Here is a 23,489-nt window from a genome sequence, read left to right as displayed (position 1 = left end):
ACTGATACAGGAGAACATGGGCCTGTAGATACTCTCTGTCACTGATACAGGTGAACATGGGCCTGTAGATACTCTCTGTCACTGATACAGGAGAACATGGGTCTGTAGATACTCTCTGTCACTGATACAGGAGAACATGGGTCTGTAGATACTCTCTGTCACTGATACAGGAGAACATGGGTCTGTAGATACTCTCTGTCACTGATACAGGAGAACATGGGTCTGTAGATACTCTCTGTCACTGATACAGGTGAGTCTGTAGATACTCTCTGTCACTGATACAGGAGAACATGGGTCTGTAGATACTCTCTGTCACTGATACTGGTGAGTCTGTAGATACTCTCTGTCACTGATACAGGAGAACATGGGTCTGTAGATACTCTCTGTCACTGATACAGGTGAACATGGGCCTGTAGATACTCTCTGTCACTGATACAGGTGAACATGGGCCTGTAGATACTCTCTGTCACTGATACAGGAGAACATGGGCCTGTAGATACTCTCTGTCACTGATACAGGTGAACATGGGCCTGTAGATACTCTCTGTCACTGATACAGGAGAACATGGGTCTGTAGATACTCTCTGTCACTGATACAGGAGAACATGGGTCTGTAGATACTCTCTGTCACTGATACAGGAGAACATGGGTCTGTAGATACTCTCTGTCACTGATACAGGAGAACATGGGTCTGTAGATACTCTCTGTCACTGATACAGGTGAGTCTGTAGATACTCTCTGTCACTGATACAGGAGAACATGGGTCTGTAGATACTCTCTGTCACTGATACTGGTGAGTCTGTAGATACTCTCTGTCACTGATACAGGAGAACATGGGTCTGTAGATACTCTCTGTCACTGATACAGGTGAACATGGGCCTGTAGATACTCTCTGTCACTGATACAGGTGAACATGGGCCTGTAGATACTCTCTGTCACTGATACAGGAGAACATGGGTCTGTAGATACTCTCTGTCACTGATACTGGTGAGTCTGTAGATACTCTCTGTCACTGATACAGGAGAACATGGGTCTGTAGATACTCTCTGTCACTGATACAGGAGAGTCTGTAGATACTCTCTGTCACTGATACAGGTGAACATGGGCCTGTAGATACTCTCTGTCACTGATACAGGAGAACATGGGTCTGTAGATACTCTCTGTCACTGATACAGGAGAACATGGGCCTGTAGATACTCTCTGTCACTGATACATGTGAACATGGGTCTGTAGATACTCTCTGTCACTGATACAGGTGAGTCTGTAGATACTCTCTGTCACTGATACAGGAGAACATGGGCCTGTAGATACTCTCTGTCACTGATACAGGAGAGTCTGTAGATACTCTCTGTCACTGATACAGGAGAACATGGGCCTGTAGATACTCTCTGTCACTGATACAGGAGAGTCTGTAGATACTCTCTGTCACTGATACAGGAGAACATGGGTCTGTAGATACTCTCTGTCACTGATACAGGTGAACATGGGCCTGTAGATACTCTCTGTCACTGATACAGGAGAACATGGGCCTGTAGATACTCTCTGTCACTGATACAGGTGAACATGGGCCTGTAGATACTCTCTGTCACTGATACAGGAGAACATGGGTCTGTAGATACTCTCTGTCACTGATACAGGTGAGTCTGTAGATACTCTCTGTCACTGATACAGGTGAACATGGGCCTGTAGATACTCTCTGTCACTGATACAGGAGAACATGGGCCTGTAGATACTCTCTGTCACTGATACAGGTGAACATGGGCCTGTAGATACTCTCTGTCACTGATACAGGAGAACATGGGTCTGTAGATACTCTCTGTCACTGATACAGGAGAACATGGGCCTGTAGATACTCTCTGTCACTGATACAGGAGAACATGGGTCTGTAGATACTCTCTGTCACTGATACAGGAGAACATGGGTCTGTAGATACTCTCTGTCACTGATACAGGTGAACATGGGTCTGTAGATACTCTCTGTCACTGATACAGGAGAACATGGGCCTGTAGATACTCTCTGTCACTGATACAGGTGAACATGGGCCTGTAGATACTCTCTGTCACTGATACAGGAGAACATGGGCCTGTAGATACTCTCTGTCACTGATACAGGAGAACATGGGTCTGTAGATACTCTCTGTCACTGATACAGGTGAACATGGGTCTGTAGATACTCTCTGTCACTGATACAGGTGAGTCTGTAGATACTCTCTGTCACTGATACAGGAGAACATGGGTCTGTAGATACTCTCTGTCACTGATACAGGTGAGTCTGTAGATACTCTCTGTCACTGATACAGGTGAGTCTGTAGATACTCTCTGTCACTGATACAGGTGAACATGGGTCTGTAGATACTCTCTGTCACTGATACAGGTGAACATGGGTCTGTAGATACTCTCTGTCACTGATACAGGTGAACATGGGCCTGTAGATACTCTCTGTCACTGATACAGGTGAACATGGGCCTGTAGATACTCTCTGTCACTGATACAGGTGAACATGAGTCTGTAGATACTCTCTGTCACTGATACAGGTGAGTCTGTAGATACTCTCTGTCACTGATACAGGTGAACATGGGTCTGTAGATACTCTCTGTCACTGATACAGGTGAACATGGGCCTGTAGATACTCTCTGTCACTGATACAGGTGAACATGAGTCTGTAGATACTCTCTGTCACTGATACAGGTGAGTCTGTAGATACTCTCTGTCACTGATACAGGTGAACATGGGTCTGTAGATACTCTCTGTCACTGATACAGGTGAACATGAGTCTGTAGATACTCTCTGTCACTGATACAGGAGAACATGAGTCTGTAGATACTCTCTGTCACTGATACAGGTGAACATGAGTCTGTAGATACTCTCTGTCACTGATACAGGTGAGTCTGTAGATACTCTCTGTCACTGATACAGGTGAACATGGGTCTGTAGATACTCTCTGTCACTGATACAGGTGAACATGAGTCTGTAGATACTCTCTGTCACTGATACAGGTGAACATGAGTCTGTAGATACTCTCTGTCACTGATACAGGTGAGTCTGTAGATACTCTCTGTCACTGATACAGGTGAACATGGGTCTGTAGATACTCTCTGTCACTGATACAGGTGAACATGGGCCTGTAGATACTCTCTGTCACTGATACAGGTGAACATGGGTCTGTAGATACTCTCTGTCACTGATACAGGTGAGTCTGTAGATACTCTCTGTCACTGATACAGGTGAACATGGGTCTGTAGATACTCTCTGTCACTGATACAGGAGAACATGGGCCTGTAGATACTCTCTGTCACTGATACAGGTGAGTCTGTAGATACTCTCTGTCACTGATACAGGTGAACATGGGCCTGTAGATACTCTCTGTCACTGATACAGGTGAGTCTGTAGATACTCTCTGTCACTGATACAGGTGAACATGGGTCTGTAGATACTCTCTGTCACTGATACAGGTGAACATGGGCCTGTAGATACTCTCTGTCACTGATACAGGTGAGTCTGTAGATACTCTCTGTCACTGATACAGGAGAACATGGGCCTGTAGATACTCTCTGTCACTGATACAGGTGAACATGGGTCTGTAGATACTCTCTGTCACTGATACAGGTGAACATGGGCCTGTAGATACTCTCTGTCACTGATACAGGTGAACATGGGTCTGTAGATACTCTCTGTCACTGATACAGGTGAGTCTGTAGATACTCTCTGTCACTGATACAGGTGAACATGGGCCTGTAGATACTCTCTGTCACTGATACAGGTGAACATGGGCCTGTAGATACTCTCTGTCACTGATACAGGTGAGTCTGTAGATACTCTCTGTCACTGATACAGGAGAACATGGGCCTGTAGATACTCTCTGTCACTGATACAGGTGAGTCTGTAGATACTCTCTGTCACTGATACAGGAGAACATGGGCCTGTAGATACTCTCTGTCACTGATACAGGTGAACATGGGCCTGTAGATACTCTCTGTCACTGATACAGGAGAACATGGGCCTGTAGATACTCTCTGTCACTGATACAGGAGAACATGAGTCTGTAGATACTCTCTGTCACTGATACAGGTGAGTCTGTAGATACTCTCTGTCACTGATACAGGAGAACATGGGCCTGTAGATACTCTCTGTCACTGATACAGGTGAACATGGGTCTGTAGATACTCTCTGTCACTGATACAGGTGAACATGGGTCTGTAGATACTCTCTGTCACTGATACAGGAGAACATGGGCCTGTAGATACTCTCTGTCACTGATACAGGTGAACATGGGTCTGTAGATACTCTCTGTCACTGATACAGGAGAACATGGGCCTGTAGATACTCTCTGTCACTGATACAGGTGAACATGGGTCTGTAGATACTCTCTGTCACTGATACAGGAGAACATGGGCCTGTAGATACTCTCTGTCACTGATACAGGAGAACATGGGTCTGTAGATACTCTCTGTCACTGATACAGGTGAACATGGGTCTGTAGATACTCTCTGTCACTGATACAGGTGAACATGGGCCTGTAGATACTCTCTGTCACTGATACAGGTGAACATGGGTCTGTAGATACTCTCTGTCACTGATACAGGTGAACATGGGCCTGTAGATACTCTCTGTCACTGATACAGGAGAACATGGGCCTGTAGATACTCTCTGTCACTGATACAGGAGAACATGAGTCTGTAGATACTCTCTGTCACTGATACAGGTGAACATGAGTCTGTAGATACTCTCTGTCACTGATACAGGTGAACATGGGCCTGTAGATACTCTCTGTCACTGATACAGGAGAACATGGGCCTGTAGATACTCTCTGTCACTGATACAGGAGAACATGGGCCTGTAGATACTCTCTGTCACTGATACAGGAGAACATGGGCCTGTAGATACTCTCTGTCACTGATACAGGAGAACATGGGCCTGTAGATACTCTCTGTCACTGATACAGGTGAACATGGGCCTGTAGATACTCTCTGTCACTGATACAGGAGAACATGGGTCTGTAGATACTCTCTGTCACTGATACAGGAGAACATGGGCCTGTAGATACTCTCTGTCACTGATACAGGAGAACATGGGTCTGTAGATACTCACTGTCACTGATACAGGTGAGTCTGTAGATACTCTCTGTCACTGATACAGGTGAACATGGGCCTGTAGATACTCTCTGTCACTGATACAGGTGAGTCTGTAGATACTCTCTGTCACTGATACAGGAGAACATGGGCCTGTAGATACTCTCTGTCACTGATACAGGTGAGTCTGTAGATACTCTCTGTCACTGATACAGGAGAACATGGGTCTGTAGATACTCTCTGTCACTGATACAGGAGAACATGGGCCTGTAGATACTCTCTGTCACTGATACAGGAGAACATGGGTCTGTAGATACTCTCTGTCACTGATACAGGAGAACATGGGCCTGTAGATACTCTCTGTCACTGATACAGGTGAACATGGGTCTGTAGATGCTCTCTGTCACTGATACAGGTGAGTCTGTAGATACTCTCTGTCACTGATACAGGAGAACATGGGCCTGTAGATACTCTCTGTCACTGATACAGGTGAGTCTGTAGATACTCTCTGTCACTGATACAGGTGAGTCTGTAGATACTCTCTGTCACTGATACAGGAGAACATGGGTCTGTAGATACTCTCTGTCACTGATACAGGTGAGTCTGTAGATACTCTCTGTCACTGATACAGGTGAACATGGGCCTGTAGATACTCTCTGTCACTGATACAGGAGAACATGGGTCTGTAGATACTCTCTGTCACTGATACAGGTGAACATGGGTCTGTAGATACTCTCTGTCACTGATACAGGAGAACATGGGTCTGCAGATACTCTCTGTCACTGATACAGGTGAACATGGGTCTGTAGATACTCTCTGTCACTGATACAGGTGAGTCTGTAGATACTCTCTGTCACTGATACAGGAGAACATGGGTCTGTAGATACTCTCTGTTACTGATACAGGTGAACATGGGTCTGTAGATACTCTCTGTCACTGATACAGGTGAGTCAGTAGATACTCTCTGTCACTGATACAGGTGAACATGGGTCTGTAGATACTCTCTGTCACTGATACAGGAGAACATGGGCCTGTAGATACTCTCTGTCACTGATACAGGTGAACGTGGATCTGTAGATACTCTCTGTCACTGATACAGGTGAACATGGGTCTGTAGATACTCTCTGTCTCTGATACAGGTGAGTCTGTAGATACTCTCTGTCACTGATACAGGAGAACATGGGTCTGTAGATACTCTCTGTCACTGATACAGGAGAACATGGGCCTGTAGATACTCTCTGTCACTGATACAGGAGAACATGGGCCTGTAGATACTCTCTGTCACTGATACAGGAGAACATGGGTCTGTAGATACTCTCTGTCACTGATACAGGAGAACATGAGTCTGTAGATACTCTCTGTCACTGATACAGGAGAACATGGGCCTGTAGATACTCTCTGTCACTGATACAGGTGAGTCTGTAGATACTCTCTGTCACTGATACAGGTGAACATGGGTCTGTAGATACTCTCTGTCACTGATACAGGTGAGTCTGTAGATACTCTCTGTCACTGATACAGGTGGGTCTGTAGATACTCTCTGTCACTGATACAGGAGAACATGGGTCTGTAGATACTCTCTGTCACTGATACAGGTGAACATGGGCCTGTAGATACTCTCTGTCACTGATACAGGTGAACATGGGTCTGTAGATACTCTCTGTCACTGATACAGGTGAACATGGGTCTGTAGATACTCTCTGTCACTGATACAGGTGAGTCTGTAGATACTCTCTGTCACTGATACAGGTGAACATGGGTCTGTAGATACTCTCTGTCACTGATACAGGTGAACATGAGTCTGTAGATACTCTCTGTCACTGATACAGGTGAACATGGGCCTGTAGATACTCTCTGTCACTGATACAGGTGAGTCTGTAGATACTCTCTGTCACTGATACAGGAGAACATGGGTCTGTAGATACTCTCTGTCACTGATACAGGTGAGTCTGTAGATACTCTCTGTCACTGATACAGGTGAACATGGGTCTGTAGATACTCTCTGTCACTGATACAGGTGAACATGGGCCTGTAGATACTCTCTGTCACTGATACAGGTGAACATGGGTCTGTAGATACTCTCTGTCTCTGATACAGGTGAGTCTGTAGATACTCTCTGTCACTGATACAGGAGAACATGGGTCTGTAGATACTCTCTGTCACTGATACAGGTGAGTCTGTAGATACTCTCTGTCACTGATACAGGTGAACATGAGTCTGTAGATACTCTCTGTCACTGATACAGGTGAACATGAGTCTGTAGATACTCTCTGTCACTGATACAGGTGAACATGGGCCTGTAGATACTCTCTGTCACTGATACAGGTGAGTCTGTAGATACTCTCTGTCACTGATACAGGAGAACATGGGCCTGTAGATACTCTCTGTCACTGATACAGGTGAACATGGGTCTGTAGATACTCTCTGTCACTGACACAGGTGAACATGGGCCTGTAGATACTCTCTGTCACTGATACAGGAGAACATGGGTCTGTAGATACTCTCTGTCACTGATACAGGTGAGTCTGTAGATACTCTCTGTCACTGATACAGGTGAACATGGGTCTGTAGATACTCTCTGTCACTGATACAGGTGAACATGGGCCTGTAGATACTCTCTGTCACTGATACAGGAGAACATGGGTCTGTAGATACTCTCTGTCTCTGATACAGGAGAACATGGGTCTGTAGATACTCTCTGTCACTGATACAGGAGAACATGGGCCTGTAGATACTCTCTGTCACTGATACAGGTGAACATGGGTCTGTAGATACTCTCTGTCACTGATACAGGTGAACATGGGCCTGTAGATACTCTCTGTCACTGATACAGGTGAGTCTGTAGATACTCTCTGTCTCTGATACAGGTGAACATGGGTCTGTAGATACTCTCTGTCACTGATACAGGAGAACATGGGCCTGTAGATACTCTCTGTCACTGATACAGGTGAGTCTGTAGATACTCTCTGTCTCTGATACAGGTGAACATGGGCCTGTAGATACTCTCTGTCACTGATACAGGTGAACATGGGCCTGTAGATACTCTCTGTCACTGATACAGGTGAACATGGGCCTGTAGATACTCTCTGTCACTGATACAGGTGAGTCTGTAGATACTCTCTGTCACTGATACAGGAGAACATGGGTCTGTAGATACTCTCTGTCACTGATACAGGTGAACATGGGTCTGTAGATACTCTCTGTCACTGATACAGGTGAGTCTGTAGATACTCTCTGTCACTGATACAGGTGAACATGGGTCTGTAGATACTCTCTGTCACTGATACAGGTGAGTCTGTAGATACTCTCTGTCACTGATACAGGTGAACATGGGTCTGTAGATACTCTCTGTCACTGATACAGGTGAACATGGGCCTGTAGATACTCTCTGTCACTGATACAGGTGAACATGGGTCTGTAGATACTCTCTGTCACTGATACAGGTGAACATGGGCCTGTAGATACTCTCTGTCACTGATACAGGAGAACATGAGTCTGTAGATACTCTCTGTCACTGATACAGGTGAACATGGGTCTGTAGATACTCTCTGTCCCTGATACAGGTGAACATGGGCCTGTAGATACTCTCTGTCACTGATACAGGAGAACATGGGTCTGTAGATACTCTCTGTCACTGATACAGGTGAACATGGGCCTGTAGATACTCTCTGTCACTGATACAGGTGAGTCTGTAGATACTCTCTGTCACTGATACAGGAGAACATGGGCCTGTAGATACTCTCTGTCACTGATACAGGTGAACATGGGCCTGTAGATACTCTCTGTCACTGATACAGGAGAACATGGGCCTGTAGATACTCTCTGTCACTGATACAGGTGAGCCTGTAGATACTCTCTGTCACTGATACAGGAGAACATGGGCCTGTAGATACTCTCTGTCACTGATACAGGTGAACATGGGTCTGTAGATACTCTCTGTCACTGATACAGGAGAACATGGGCCTGTAGATACTCTCTGTCACTGATACAGGAGAACATGGGTCTGTAGATACTCTCTGTCACTGATACAGGAGAACATGGGCCTGTAGATACTCTCTGTCACTGATACAGGAGAACATGGGTCTGTAGATACTCTCTGTCACTGATACAGGAGAACATGGGCCTGTAGATACTCTCTGTCACTGATACAGGAGAACATGGGCCTGTAGATACTCTCTGTCACTGATACAGGTGAGTCTGTAGATACTCTCTGTCACTGACATGTGAATACCCTAACCCTGAATTGTTGCAGGAAAAAGTCCCTTTACATATCCTGAATCATCTGGCCACCACACTGCTCCATGTCTGCTATAAGTAAGCGTTAGTCATACAGGCCGAGGGTAGTTTCCTCTGGTTTTATGTGGGCAGCGCAGTTCGTTTTACCTAAACGGTTTCCTCTGGTGAACTAGTTCCCCAAAACCTAGACAGTGGTGTTTTCTCCTCCTCCACAATGAGCTACAAAGAGAGCTGGATACGGACACATTCTCAGTATAAAAGTATCCCTGTGTCTGTGTGACGGAGTGACCCCGTCCGAGCCCGCGGGAAAGATACCGCGACCCACCTAGGACCTAACGCACACACATCCACACTCACCTGTTGCTCGGTCCCGTTCTCCCTCCGTCTGTTCCGCGTTTGCGAAACGCTAGTAGTTCAACGTCCATCGCGGGGGTCTTGGGTGCACACTAGGCCGTCGCTGAACCATCTCCCTTCCATAACCCCGTGGTCCACCAAACATTCTTCCACACCTCCGTGTTCCCCATCCATGTCCCCACGGGCAAACCGAGCGTCTGCACTCTTCCGGGTATATTGCGTCACACGCGGGACGCCGGCGCATGACGTCATCATGGCCAGCCCAGTTTTCCATTAGTTGATTATAATAAAGTTAAAGGGTAGTTTCTGGGCTCTGTGATTATGCTTAAGTAGTTAGATTGATATTCTGCGTGTGTAGTAAATTGTTCAGGACTGGTTGATACTGTTTTAGTGTAGTAAACAGTACACTGGTGGTGATTGGCTGAGGGGAGGGGCCAGTGAGTATAAAAGAGGGGCGCCCTCTCACCCCATCCAGTCTGCGTTGGTCCATCTACAAGGGAGGTAACTATGAGAGCCTTGTGTGCCTCATTATTGTAAATATTGAAATTGTAAATAATGTATTGTTTGTTTGTTGTTTTTTTTTGTAGTAAGCACCTTGGGAACGTCGTTTGTATAAAGTGAAAATAAACAGATGGTGTTATAAAAAAACGTACAACCTTGTCACGCCGTTTCTAACACTATCAGCCATACGAGCCCCGTCACAGTCTGTGAGAAACTCTGCTGTGGAATTTTCCAGTCATTTACGTTTCTTAGAACGGCCGCTAGATGCACTGGGGGACGCTGTGCTCCCTCACCACGTTAGAAGTCTTTCATTTATAACATTTTGCTTTTAATTCTCTCTCTCTCTCTCTCTCACCCTTATAGAACACTGACGTATCTGCCATCAACGCACTCATGAAATCCCTGGACTAAAACAACAACGCTCAACTTCTTGGAGTTCTGGCAGTTGATTGGACAAGTTGCCGACTGCACCAATAGCGCCGCACACCTGTGTCCGCGCACAGAATGGGGATTGTAGGCTTCACCAAAATGTGTGTGCGTCAGTTTATATCGCCTTCTCTCCCCCTTTTCCCCCCCTCGTGCGCATATCCAAACACGGTTGTGTTCTCGAAATAAAATGTTACTGTCAATGCAAGAGAATAAAAGGCTCTCAAGTTAAAGTCTTTGGGTCGTTTCCTTTTATTCATCGGTTTTTATCTGTGCCTTCTTTTAGTGAGAAAAGTTTTCAAGGGTGTGTCCTCCCTTTCCTTACGACATCATGCTGAGATGTGTGCACAAGTTTATTCATGTCGAGAGATACAGCCCGTGAGGAAAGCAGTCCAATACGATAATTATGTTTGAAGAATGTAAAAAATAATAATAATGAGCTACTTGGTTCACACAATCGGCAAAGGTTTGTAGCCAATTATTTGTCTGAAGCGCATGCACACAGTTGCTCAAGCTGCGCCTCTTTGCACATTCCTTCTCTTTCGGCACACGCCCTGTGACAATGACAAAAAAGTTGGCTTGAGTGAATAGTTAAATCACGGAAAAGATTTGTGTTGTTGGTTAATCTACACTGCGTTCCAAATTATTATGCAAATGACATTTTTCTAAGATTTTCTAAATTGTCAACTCAAATGCCTGCAGCTTCCTCCATAGACTTATCACGCACTTTGGAACGAGACACGTTTATACCTCCATGCAGTCACCCTGAGCGATTACATGCGGGTCAAAAGAATTCCGCGTGGACTCAGAATTAACAAGGGGCCTATCCTGAATAGAGACAGTGAACAATTCTGTGATCGTTGGGCTGAAATCCTCAACAAATGCTCCTTTGATCTCATGGCATTAACAATACAGGAAGTCACAACAACTCTCGCGACAGTCCGCAAGAATATCACTTCCGTAAAACAACAACTTACCAGCGAAGTCCCAGACTCTGACATCTACTCACCAAATGCGAACAACAAAAAGATGAACTACTCAAAGAAATCACTGCGTCCAAGAAGAAGAAATTTGAAAGAGACGCAGGTGACTACGCGAGCGGGAAAATCTACCAATGGCGAGACCCTGCTTCCGGTAACAGACAGAGGTCTGCCGCGACACACACAAGGGACCGCAGAGGTAATCCCGCACCCTACACCCGCAAACATGCACAAGATTCAACCACCGACTGGGACTCAGAATCAAGCTCACTCTCCCAATCCAGCAGCTCTTTTTTGGACACGGGCCGAGGAAACGAACAAACGCACACGACAAACGAAAGAAGAAATGCAGGAGGGGGAAGAGGCCGCGGGACAAGAGCCCCCTATATAACTCGACAGACTCGGCACAGGTAAATAACGTATTAAATCTGTCCAGCAAATCGTTGTCTATTACATGTCTGACTGCATTAAGTAAAGGACTGTCGTACGTCCCCACTACTCACTGCAATGACTTTGGCGCAATTGTGGATTTTCAAAAATTCTTTCGCACGCTAAGATTGAAGGAATTCTTCAGCAGCAAACCTAACAACCCCTTTGTCTCTATGCCCCAAGGAGATGAAAGTGACATGCAAGAGAGCGCTGCAGACACAGAGGAACCACACACAGCGCACCGACCTAGGACAGGACCATGTCTATTTCGAGGTAAAAGCACTTTCATTCCGCCTCAAAGACGCAATGCATCACTTGACACCTACTGTAGACTGGTCCAACAAGATGTGACACAACTTTTGAACAAAAAAAGACACTACAAGGTGGCTGATAACTTAAGTAAGGAACAAAGATTAGAACTTGAAAACCTATAAAAAGATGACTCTATAGTAATAAAAAGTGCTGACAAAGGGGGAGCCATCGTTATCCAAGATCGGGAATCATATGTCAAAGAGGTACAGAGACAACTGAACAACACCACCTTCTACAAAGAGCTGAATCACAATCCCACCACAGAATTTAAACAAAAGATTAAAACAAAACTTGAGAGTCTCTTGAATAACAAAGAAATCTGCCAACAGGAGTACGCTTACATGTGGGTTGAATGGCCGACGACACCAGTCCTGTACACTCTTCCCAAAATCCACAAAGAATACACTGACGTGCCACCGGGTCGACCTATTGTCTCAGCAATTGGTTCGTTAACAGAAAAAATGTCAAGTTTTGTTGACCACTCACTCCAACCCTTAGTCACATCATTGCCCTCATACATTAAGGACTCCATGGAATTTTTGAAACTATTACAGTCTATTGAAATCACAGAACAACACCTTCTGGTAACGATGGACATTGAATCATTGTACACCAATGTACTTTTTTTACTTTTTGTACTTTTTGAATCAGCGCACGGAGTGTACACCTAGCACAGCGTGCATCACAGAACTTATTGACCTTGTCCTCAGCTCTAATTTTTTCATGTTTCAATCTGATTTCTATCTACAGATTTCTGGCACAAGCATGGGCTCCAAGATGGCGCCGAGTTTCGCATCTCTCTTCTGCGGACATTTTGAACATCACATCATCTTCAACGAGGACAAAAATCCATACCTCATCCACATTTCAAACTGGAAACGATACATTGACGATATCTTTTTTATCTGGAAAGGGCACAACAGAACAACTGTGGTCTTTTCATTTTATAAACTCAAATGACTACCACCTCAAATTTACATGGAACATGATTGCAACAAAATGAACTTTTTAGACATACTGGTTCAAAAAGATTGCAATAAACTGTCATCAGGTCTATACAGAAAGAGCACTGATAGAAATTCGATTTTACATGGACATTCATATCATCCAGTACACCTGAAAAAGAGCCTTCCGATCTCCCAATTCAATCGAATCCGGCGGATCTGCAGTACAGATTCAGACTATGAAATCCAAGCAAATGACTTGACCGCACGTTTCCAGCAAAGACAATATAAGGAGGAATGGATCACCACGGCACGGAACAAGTCCAACTCTGTGTCACAACAAGAGTGTCTTCAAAACACCAGAAAAAACGACTCACCATCCAAAGTTAATTGCGTTGTCCAATATTCACCCCTCAGCAAACAATTTGAACACACTATAAAAAAGCACTGGCACATCATACAATCTGATCCAAACTTGAAAGAGCTCTCGGAGCCGCCCCGCCTTGTCCTGAAAAGACCGCCCAACTTGAATAACATGCTTGTCAGAGCAGATCTACCGCCACCTGTTCAACCGCACTTTCTACAACAAAAAACACAAGGAAACTATCGATGTGGTCACTGCACTCAGTGCAATTTCACTCAAAAAAGTAATCACTTCAATCATCCAAGAACCGGCAAAGCCTTCAAAGTCAGAGGTGTGATCTCATGTAACACGAACAATGTCATATATATGCTTAAATGTCCTTGCGGTTTAGCATATATTGGAAAAACAACCAGACCTCTAAAAACTAGAATTTCAGAACACAGATCCAACGTTCGCAACCATGATGTCAAAAGTCCAGTGGCTCCACTTTACAAATTACCAACATAATGTCAGTGCCCTAAGATACATGGGGATTGAGAAAGTCAGTCCACCAAGAAGGGGTGGGACATCAATACCCTTCTGTTAAGAAGGGAAGCTTTTTGCATTCACACCTTGGACACATTGAGCCCTCGGGGTCTCAATGAAGACTTTGATATCAGACCTTTTCTATAATCTAAATGTCGGTACTCCAGTGCTGTGGTTTCTCTATTGTGGTACACCATCGCTGCAGTGTTGTTCTTTTATTTTATATCTACTTCCATATATCATGTTGGTCGTCTAACGTCTCTTACACCCACTTAGAACTGACTTAGGACACCCTTTGCACACTAAGAAAAAATGTCTACTCAAATATCACGGGTACCCAAAGATCGACATAATTAAAGCAAATGTTGCAAACAAAATTTCTTACGATCTTCTCTGTATATTTTGTATATATGTGTAAATACTGTAAATGTTGCACCTTTTATATAGATTTCTCTTTTGTTCAGACATGTGACCCGTCATGTGATCACTCACGTGACCTATGTAATCAAACGCACCCAAGTATAAATTCTGTGTGCATTTGTTCAAATCCTTCATGTCTGAGGAAGGGCTCAGGCCCGAAAAGTTACACGGCGTAAGTCATCATTAAATACTTTTTCTGTGAGCTACCTAGTTGTGCAGACTTTTTTTCTTTTTCAGCTGTATAGTGAGAACCAACCTTTCTCTTGTGTCGGAATTTACTCTCGTCAATGGCGACAAAAGCCCTCCTTCCACCAATTTTCATTTTCCGGCGGCGTTCCAGCCGGACTTTTACTTTTCAAATTGTCCTCTTATGCCACTGTATAAGTAAGGGATAATGTATAGAACGCTGGTCATTATCGGGAAAATAAGCACCGAAAGGGCCAACCGGACCCTAATGCGAAGCGGAGGTGAAGGCGAAACTGAACAACTGAACACACAACATAAACTTCGTACACTTTTATGAAGGTCGAAAGTTTTTTTTAATGACTTCCACGACAAATAGTTCCCAAAAGTTTGCGCCTTGCTCGGCAAAATGTTGCTAGGCTAGAAGCAGCACGGCTAGCAGTTAGCCTAGCTACTTAGCTGAAGGTGCAGTTGGAGGAATGGTGGTGAATCTCTGGGTAAGTTGAAAGTCAGACTCACGATTCCCCGACTTCTCTCTCAGTGACGGGACAGATAGTGTCGCTACTACGTACGTGCGGAGTGATATGAAAACACCATCTCCGTTGCCATTGGCAGCGTCATTATTTTTTTCAGAGGTCCTTTAGCAGAAAATAATGACCGGTAGAATGTTGGGAAATCCCATTCAAATCAACGGAGCTTCTACTTACGTTTGAAGAGCTGTATAATAAGTGTATATATGATTATAGTTTTATATTGTCTTTTTTCTACGGCACTTTGGTCCACTTTGTTGTTTTTAATAGTGCATTATAAATAAAGTGGTTTGGACTAGATTGGATGATCTGCAAAATATTCCTTTTCTCAAATAGTGGAGCCCAAAGTAGTTTCTGTAGCTTGTGATCAACATAATGGTGATATTGTGTAATTTAATGTCTTTACCAAACACTGTTTCCTCAGAGTGGCTGTGCTCCCACCAATCCCAGCAGGCCGCTCTCTGACCATCACATTAACCAGACGAATGAAGGGACGATATGTGGATGTGATTCGGCCATGTTTCAACAGAACTCTGACCCTCTGTGAAGTGGAGGTCTATGGTTATCACGCACCAACTGGTAAGACATGAAATACTGGATACTTTTCTTTACACCATTATTCATTCACTGCCCAGAATGCATCACTTCCCACATACCTGCTTGGTGAATGTTGTGTTGAGGAGAGACCGCATGTTTATGTCCGACAGAGCTCAGCATCAATACTGTTCTTCTTTTTTCTTTTGTTTAATTTCTTGCAAAAGAGAATCTGTCTGTCAAAGGAAAAGCCACACAATCATCATTGTATGGACACGGCATTGCATACAATGCTATCGATGGGAACCGTAATGGTGCCTGGAGCAAAGGCTCATGCCTGCACACAGAGCCTGAATCAAACCCCTGGTGGAGGCTGGATCTGAGGAAAACACACATGATCTTCTCAGTGAATGTGACCAACAGCAAAGAGAACTCCCACAAACTGAATGGAGCAGAGATCCGCATTGGAGATTCCCTTCAGAACCATGGCAACAATAATCCATGGTATGTTTCAGCCATGCAAATATGTTTGCCTGTATCACACTGGCTTTGTGAACATCTCCTCGACTCTAGAAGGCACAGAGCATTATTAGGACTATGAGGACTAACTTAAATTGTCTCTGCCTTATAAGATCTAGCTTGTCAATTAGTGCAGCCAAGTGTTATCTTCATGCAATGATCTTGTCCCATTTTCATATTGTATCACAGTCTGGGGCCAGGCTTGATGTGGGACTATTCCAGCAAATTATTCTAAAACTATTCTTTGTATGTATTTTTCTCTGTACTGTAGACCTTTTGTGAAGCACTTTGGTCAACAGCAGTTGTTTTAAATGTGCTACATAAATACATTTGATTTGATTTGATATTCTTTATTCTTCTTTTAAAAGTGCTTAAATGTGTCAATGGCTTTGTGCCAGATGTTGCTAAAGACATGATTAAAAAATTAATGTCAAAGTCGTGGGTCCACAGATCTGGAACACTAAACCTGCCCAACTGAAATCCCTCACAGATATTAACGAGATTAACTGTAAAATCAAACAATGGCTCAAATCAAGACATAATTGTGCACATTAAAGGTGCATCATGCAACTTTGTATGTGGGGGGAGTTGATATTTGTGCGTATTTGACATTGTCATTTTTTCCTAAAAATCGCTATGACCATTAGTATGAATGGGCTGAATGGATAACCAGCTATCTCTTTTATGTTATACCTGTGGTGGTTATACCTGTGGTGGTTATACCTGTGGTGGTTATACCTGTGGTGGTGATACCTGTGGTGGTTATACCTGTGGTGGTTATACCTGTGGTGGTTATACCTGTGGTGGTTATACCTGTGGTGGTTATACCTGGTTATACCTGTGGTGGTTATACCTGTGGTGGTTATACCTGTGGTGGTTATACCTGTGGTGGTTATACCTGGTTATACCTGTGGTGGTTATACCTGTGGTGGTGATACCTGTGGTGGTTATACCTGGTTATACCTGTGGTTATACCTGTGGCGGTTATACCTGTGGTGGTTATACCTGTGGTGGTTATACCTGTGGTGGTTATACCTGTGGTGGTTATACCTGTGGTGTTTATACCTGTGGTGGTTATACCTGTGGTGGTTATACCTGTGGTGGTTATACCTGTGGTGTTTATACCTGTGGTGGTTATACCTGTGGTGGTTATACCTGTGGTGTTTATACCTGGTTATACCTGGTTATACCTGTGGTGGTTATACCTGTGGTGGTTATACCTGTGGTGGTTATACCTGTGGTGGTTATACCTGTGGTGGTTATACCTGGTTATACCTGTGGTGGTTATACCTGTGGTGGTTATACCTGTGGTGTTTATACCTGGTTATACCTGGTTATACCTGTGGTGGTTATACCTGTGGTGGTTATACCTGTGGTGGTTATACCTGTGGTGGTTATACCTGTGGTGGTTATACCTGGTTATACCTGTGGTGGTTATACCTGTGGTGGTTATACCTGTGGTGGTTATACCTGTGGTGGTTATACCTGTGGTGGTTATACCTGTGGTGGTTATACCTGGTTATACCTGTGGTGGTTATACCTGTGGTGGTTATACCTGTGGTGGTTATACCTGGTTATACCTGTGGTTATACCTGTGGCGGTTATACCTGTGGTGGTTATACCTGTGGTGGTTATACCTGTGGTGGTTATACCTGTGGTGTTTATACCTGTGGTGGTTATACCTGTGGTGGTTATACCTGTGGTGGTGATACCTGTGGTGGTTATACCTGTGGTGGTGATACCTGTGGTGGTTATACCTGTGGTGGTTATACCTGTGGTGTTTATACCTGTGGTTGTTATACCTGTGGTGGTTATACCTGTGGTGGTTATACCTGTGGTGGTTATACCTGGTTATACCTGTGGTGGTTATACCTGTGGTGGTTATACCTGTGGTGGTTATACCTGTGGTGGTTATACCTGTGGTGTTTATACCTGTGGTGGTTATACCTGTGGTGTTTATACCTGTGGTGGTTATACCTGTGGTGGTTATACCTGTGGTGGTTATACCTGTGGTTATACCTGTGGCGGTTATACCTGTGGCGGTTATACCTGTGGTGGTTATACCTGTGGCGGTTATACCTGTGGCGGTTATACCTGTGGTGGTTATACCTGTGGTTATACCTGTGGCGGTTATACCTGTGGTGGTTATACCTGTGGCGGTTATACCTGTGGCGGTTATACCTGTGGCGGTTATACCTGTGGTTATACCTGTGGTGGGTGGCCAATGGTAAAAAAGAGTCATTAATTGACCATAATTCTACAACCTTATAACACTAACAAGACAAGTGGAGTCTCCAGTTAGTCTTGGTTAAAACAAAAAGGTTTGATTTCAGTGGAGACTGCATGGAGACTTGAAAAGGTATCCTTGCAGTCTTTTAGGGGTCTCCACATGATCTCAGAGGTCTCCGAGAAGTCTATACGGTCTCAAGCAGCTGTGGCAATGTTGCAAATACTACACTGCGTTCCAAATTATTATGCAAATGACATTTTTCTAAGATTTTCTAAATTGTCAACTCAAATGAGAGTCAGCATAATTTTCAAGTCTTTACCTGGTCGAGGATCATTTAAATGTGGTGGAAAAAATGTCCTAGTGAAAACAGTATTTATTTCAAAAATAAACATAGTAAAAACCTCAAAATCCCCTGTTCCAAATTATTCTGCAACTCATCGTTTCAATACATTTTAAAGCCTGTAATTAACTGAAAATGGTCATTTGTTGTATTTGTAGCATCAGGAGGTCATATTTACTGAAATCAAAAGATATTTCAATCAAAAAAAATATTAACAGGTCAAGTTATATTTTACCAAAGGAGCCCTTCTGTGAAGCAGCTTCAAAAATCTTAAATCCATTAAACTTGTGAGTTTCTGCTTGGATTTGTTTGCAGGATGTTAGAATAACCTCCCAGAGCTGCTGTTTGGATGAAAACTGCCTCCCACATTCATAGAAGTGTTTTTTGTTGAGGCTCCAAAGGTTCTCAATAGGGCTGAGGTCAGGGGAGGAGGGGGTCCACATCATGAGGTCAGGGGAGGAGGGGGTCCACATCATGAGTTTCTCTCCTTTTATGCCCATAGCAGCCAGTGATGCAGAGATGTTTTCTTTACAGCAGGACATGGTGCGTTGTCATGGATGAAGAGGATCTTGTTCGGGAAAACACGGCTCTTCTTTTTGTAGCAGAGAAGACAGTGGTCAGTCAGAAACTCCGAAACTCAGAAGCCTAAAAGGGCCTAAAGGGGCCGACCAGCTCTCTCACCATGATTCTGGTCCAAAACATGACTCCGCCCCCTCCTTACTGACGTCACAGCCTTGTTGGGACATTGTGGTCATTCACCTCCATCCACTACTCCATTGATCTGACCATCCAGGGTTATACGGCCTCATCAGAGAACAAGACTGTTTGAAAATGAGTCTCATGTATTTCTGAGCCACTGCAGCCGTTTCTGCTTCAGCTTCAATTAACAGTTTATGGGAGGCCGGATAGAAGGTTTATGCACAACTGCAGCCTCTGGAGGGTCCGACACCTTCATGTTCAGAGACTCCAGAGGCACCAGCAGCTTCAAATACCTGTCTGCTGCTTTGTAGCATCTGTTCTCTTAATCTGATGTGTTTGTCTGGCAGAAACCGTCCGTATTGTGCCTTTATCTGCACAAACCCGAGTGTGTCTGAATCATCCCCAAATCTCTTATCTGTATTATGATTACGCTTAATCTTTCATGAAATATCGAAGGTTTTCACACCGAGACCAAGGCATTCAACTATTTCACGCTTTTCATCAGCAGAGAGATCCTTTTTCTTTCCCATATTGCTTGAAAATGATGATCTGCTTAATACAGTGGAACACCCTTTTTCAGTAGTTTTTCCCTTAACTGGGCTTAACCTGAAAACTAATCATCCCAGGTCTGAGATTAATGTCAGTGATTCATAGAGACACAAAACCATCCATGAGTTTCATTATTATTGTTTTTTTTTTTACCTTTTTGACACAAAAATCCAATTTGCATAATAATTTGGAACGCAGTGTATTTGTGGTCCTCAGCCTGTGAAGTGTTTCTCTGACGTCCCTGCAATGTCTCTAAGACTTTTCAGATACTGAGGAAAATGCAGTGACTCTGTTGAAATCTTTTAGTTGCCATCGAGACTACCTGGAGACTCGCATTATTGCCAGGGGATGTATCAAAGAGATATCCGTGACCAGCGGACTTTGCAGAGACTAAGATAGGTCGTCAAATATAAATATAGTGTCTCCTGCTGAACTCCAAAGGGGGAAATACAGTGAAACTCTAGTCTGTGACTGACAAATGACCTATTTGGAATGTGTTGGCATGCACCACCGACACCAAGCCGTGACACCATGATGGACGTTCTTTCTATGAACACAATTTAGGATCACTTGGATAGAGTTTAAACTGTTGCCGTTACGTACAGTATATGAAAAGCAGACTATATCTTGCTCACTGCATGTAATTGACTAATAACTCACTAATGCACCGTTTCTTGGACTCAAGGACTCAGCTCTCATGCATGTGGAGAGGCCGGTGATCCCCACCGAGGTACGCAGGAAACGCAGAGGCTGCAGAGGTGGACGCAAGAGGAGAAGATGGCTACCCTCTGTCATCCTGGGTAATGTGCGCTCCATAGCACCGTGACCCAGACCCAGATGCGTCATCCCCGCGCCCTGCTGCTCATCACCGGTGACTTTAATCACGCCTCTCTTTCCGCCACTATCCCCACACTCACGCAGTATGTTAAGTGCCACACAAGGAACAATAAGACCCTGGACCTTCTGTATGCTAACGTGAAGGGCGCTTACACCTCTGCCCCCCTCCCCCCGCTCGGACGCTCAGACCACAATCTCGTCCTACTGCGGCCGGATTACACACCCAAGGTGTGAAGGGAGCCAGCACAGAAGAGGTCTGTGAAAGTGTGGAGTGAAGAGGCTGAAGAGAGACTTAGGGACTGTTTCCAGACCACAGACTGGAACATGATCTGCAGCTCTCATGGAGATGACATCGACGGCCTGACCCACTGCATCACAGACTACATCAACTTCTGTGTGGAAAACACTGGACCAACCCGGAAGGTACGGTGTTTCTCCAACAACCACCCCTGGGTGACCCCTGAACTTAAAGCCCTCCTGAACCAAAAGAAAAGGGCTTTCAACTCAGGGGACAGAGAGGAGCAGAGGAGAGTCCAGCATGAACTCCAGTGGAGGATCAGGAAGGCCAAGAAGGACTATGGCGAGAAGCTGGAGCAGAAGCTGGAGCAGAAGCTGGAGCAGAAGCTGGAGCAGAAGCTGGAGCAGAAGCTGGCGCAGGGCAACGTACGGGACGTGTGGAGGGGACTGAAGAACATCTCCGGTTTTGGACAGAGTGCCAGAGGGACAGCTGATGGAGACCAGCGTGGGGCGGATGAATTCAACGAACATTTCAACCGGTTTGATTCTCCCCCCACTCCCTCCTCTTCACACGTCTCCAGCCCAGTGGACACTGCCCCCCTCCCCCAACCACCTTCACCTGCCTCCAGCCCCCCTGCACCCACGTCTCCAGCCCCCACCATACGGACTTCCTCTAGCACCTGCCCCACCCCCGGCAGTCCACCCCCACACCAGTCCCCCCCTCACTCCCCCCTCTCCATCACACCAGACCAGGTGAGGAGGGAGCTGAGGCGACTGAAGCGGGGGAAAGCTGCAGGACCAGATGGCATCAGTCCCAGGCTGCTGAGGACTTGCGCAGACCAGCTCTCCGAGGTCCTCAGCCACATCTACAACCTGAGCCTCAGCCTGGAGAAGGTCCCCGTCCTGTGGAAGACCTCCTGTCTGATCCCGGTTCCTAAAACAGCGCACGCCAGGGAACCGGCCCACTACAGACCAGTCGCCCTGACCTCCCACCTGATGAAGACGATGGAGCGGCTCATCCTCACCCACCTCCGCTCTGTGGTGAGCCCCACCCTTGACCCGCTGCAGTTTGCCTACAGACCCAACATCGGAGTAGAGGACGCTGTCATCTACCTGTCGGAGCGGGCGCTCACGCACCTGGAGCACGCCGGGAACGCTGTGAGGGTCATGTTCTTTGACTTCTCCAGTGCCTTCAACACCATCAGGCCGGCGCTGCTGCGGGGGAAGCTGGAGGACGCGGGAGTGGATGAACATCTCACCGCATGGACCATCGACTACCTCACGGACCGACCACAGTATGTGCGGCTGCGCAGCTGTGAGTCTGAGGTGGTCGTCTGCAGCACCGGGGCCCCACAGGGCACCGTCCTCTCACCGTTTCTCTTCACCATCTACACATCGGACTTCACATACAACACGGACAGTTGTCATCTCCAGAAGTTCTCCCACGACTCCGCCATCGTGGGCAGTGTGTCTAAGGGGAACGACCTGGAGAACCGGTCAGTCATCATGGACTTTGTGGACTGGTGTGAGCGCAACCACCTGTGCTTGAACATCAGTAAGACGAAGGAGATGGTGATCGACTTCACGAGGAAGCCACTACCGCACACACCGCTGAACATCCAGGGGGAGGACATTGAGGAGGTGGACAGTTTCAAGTACCTGGGTGTTCACCTCAACAATAAACTGGACTGGTCCCACAACACCAACGCCCTGTCCAAGAAGGGCCAAAGTCGCCTCCACCTTCTGAGGAGACTGAGGTCCTTCTGAGGAGACTGAGGTCCTTCTGAGGAGACTGAGCTCCTTCTGAGGAGACTGAGGTCCTTCTGAGGAGACTGAGGTCCTTCTGAGGAGACTGAGGTCCTTCAGAGGAGACTGAGGCCCTTCTGAGGAGACTGAGGTCCTTCTGAGGAGACTGAGGTCCTTCTGAGGAGACTGAGGTCCTTCTGAGGAGACTGAGGTCCTTCTGAGGAGACTGAGGTCCTTCTGAGGAGACTGAGGTCCTTCTGAGGAGACTGAGGTCCTTCTGAGGAGACTGAGGTCCTTCAGAGGAGACTGAGGTCCTTCTGAGGAGACTGAGGTCCTTCTGAGGAGACTGAGGTCCTTCAGTCAGGACTTTTTATGACTCTGTGGTGGCCTCTGCTCTCCACGACGCTGCCGTGTGCTGGGCCCCGGGCCGCACAGAGCGGGACAAGAACAGACTGAACAAGCTGGTCAGGAGGGCCAGCTCCGTCCTGGGCTGGCCCCTGGACTCTGTGGAGGAGGTGAGGGACAGG

At 45.7% G+C, this 23,489-nt stretch overlaps 1 protein-coding gene across 1 annotated transcript in view; it reads left to right on the top strand.

Annotated features, from left to right (window-relative positions):
- Positions 1–20,968, top strand: part of LOC306959955 (scavenger receptor cysteine-rich type 1 protein M130-like) — a gene marked incomplete at its 3' end in the record, with an annotated part of 41,691 nt that extends 20,723 nt beyond the window's left edge. The window contains exon 3 of the mRNA XM_079552213.1: positions 20,828–20,968. Within this exon, the coding sequence (XP_079408339.1) occupies positions 20,828–20,968 (141 nt within the window). The remainder of the gene's footprint in view (positions 1–20,827) is intronic.
- Between the last annotated feature and the right edge of the window lie 2,521 nt (positions 20,969–23,489).

This window comes from Gobius niger (assembly GCF_951799975.1).
Source record: "Gobius niger genome assembly, chromosome: 2".
In the NCBI taxonomy this organism is placed as follows: Eukaryota; Metazoa; Chordata; class Actinopteri; order Gobiiformes; family Gobiidae; genus Gobius; species Gobius niger.
The sequence above is the reverse complement of the archived record's forward strand: the minus strand, read 5'-3'. Positions and strand labels throughout refer to the sequence as shown.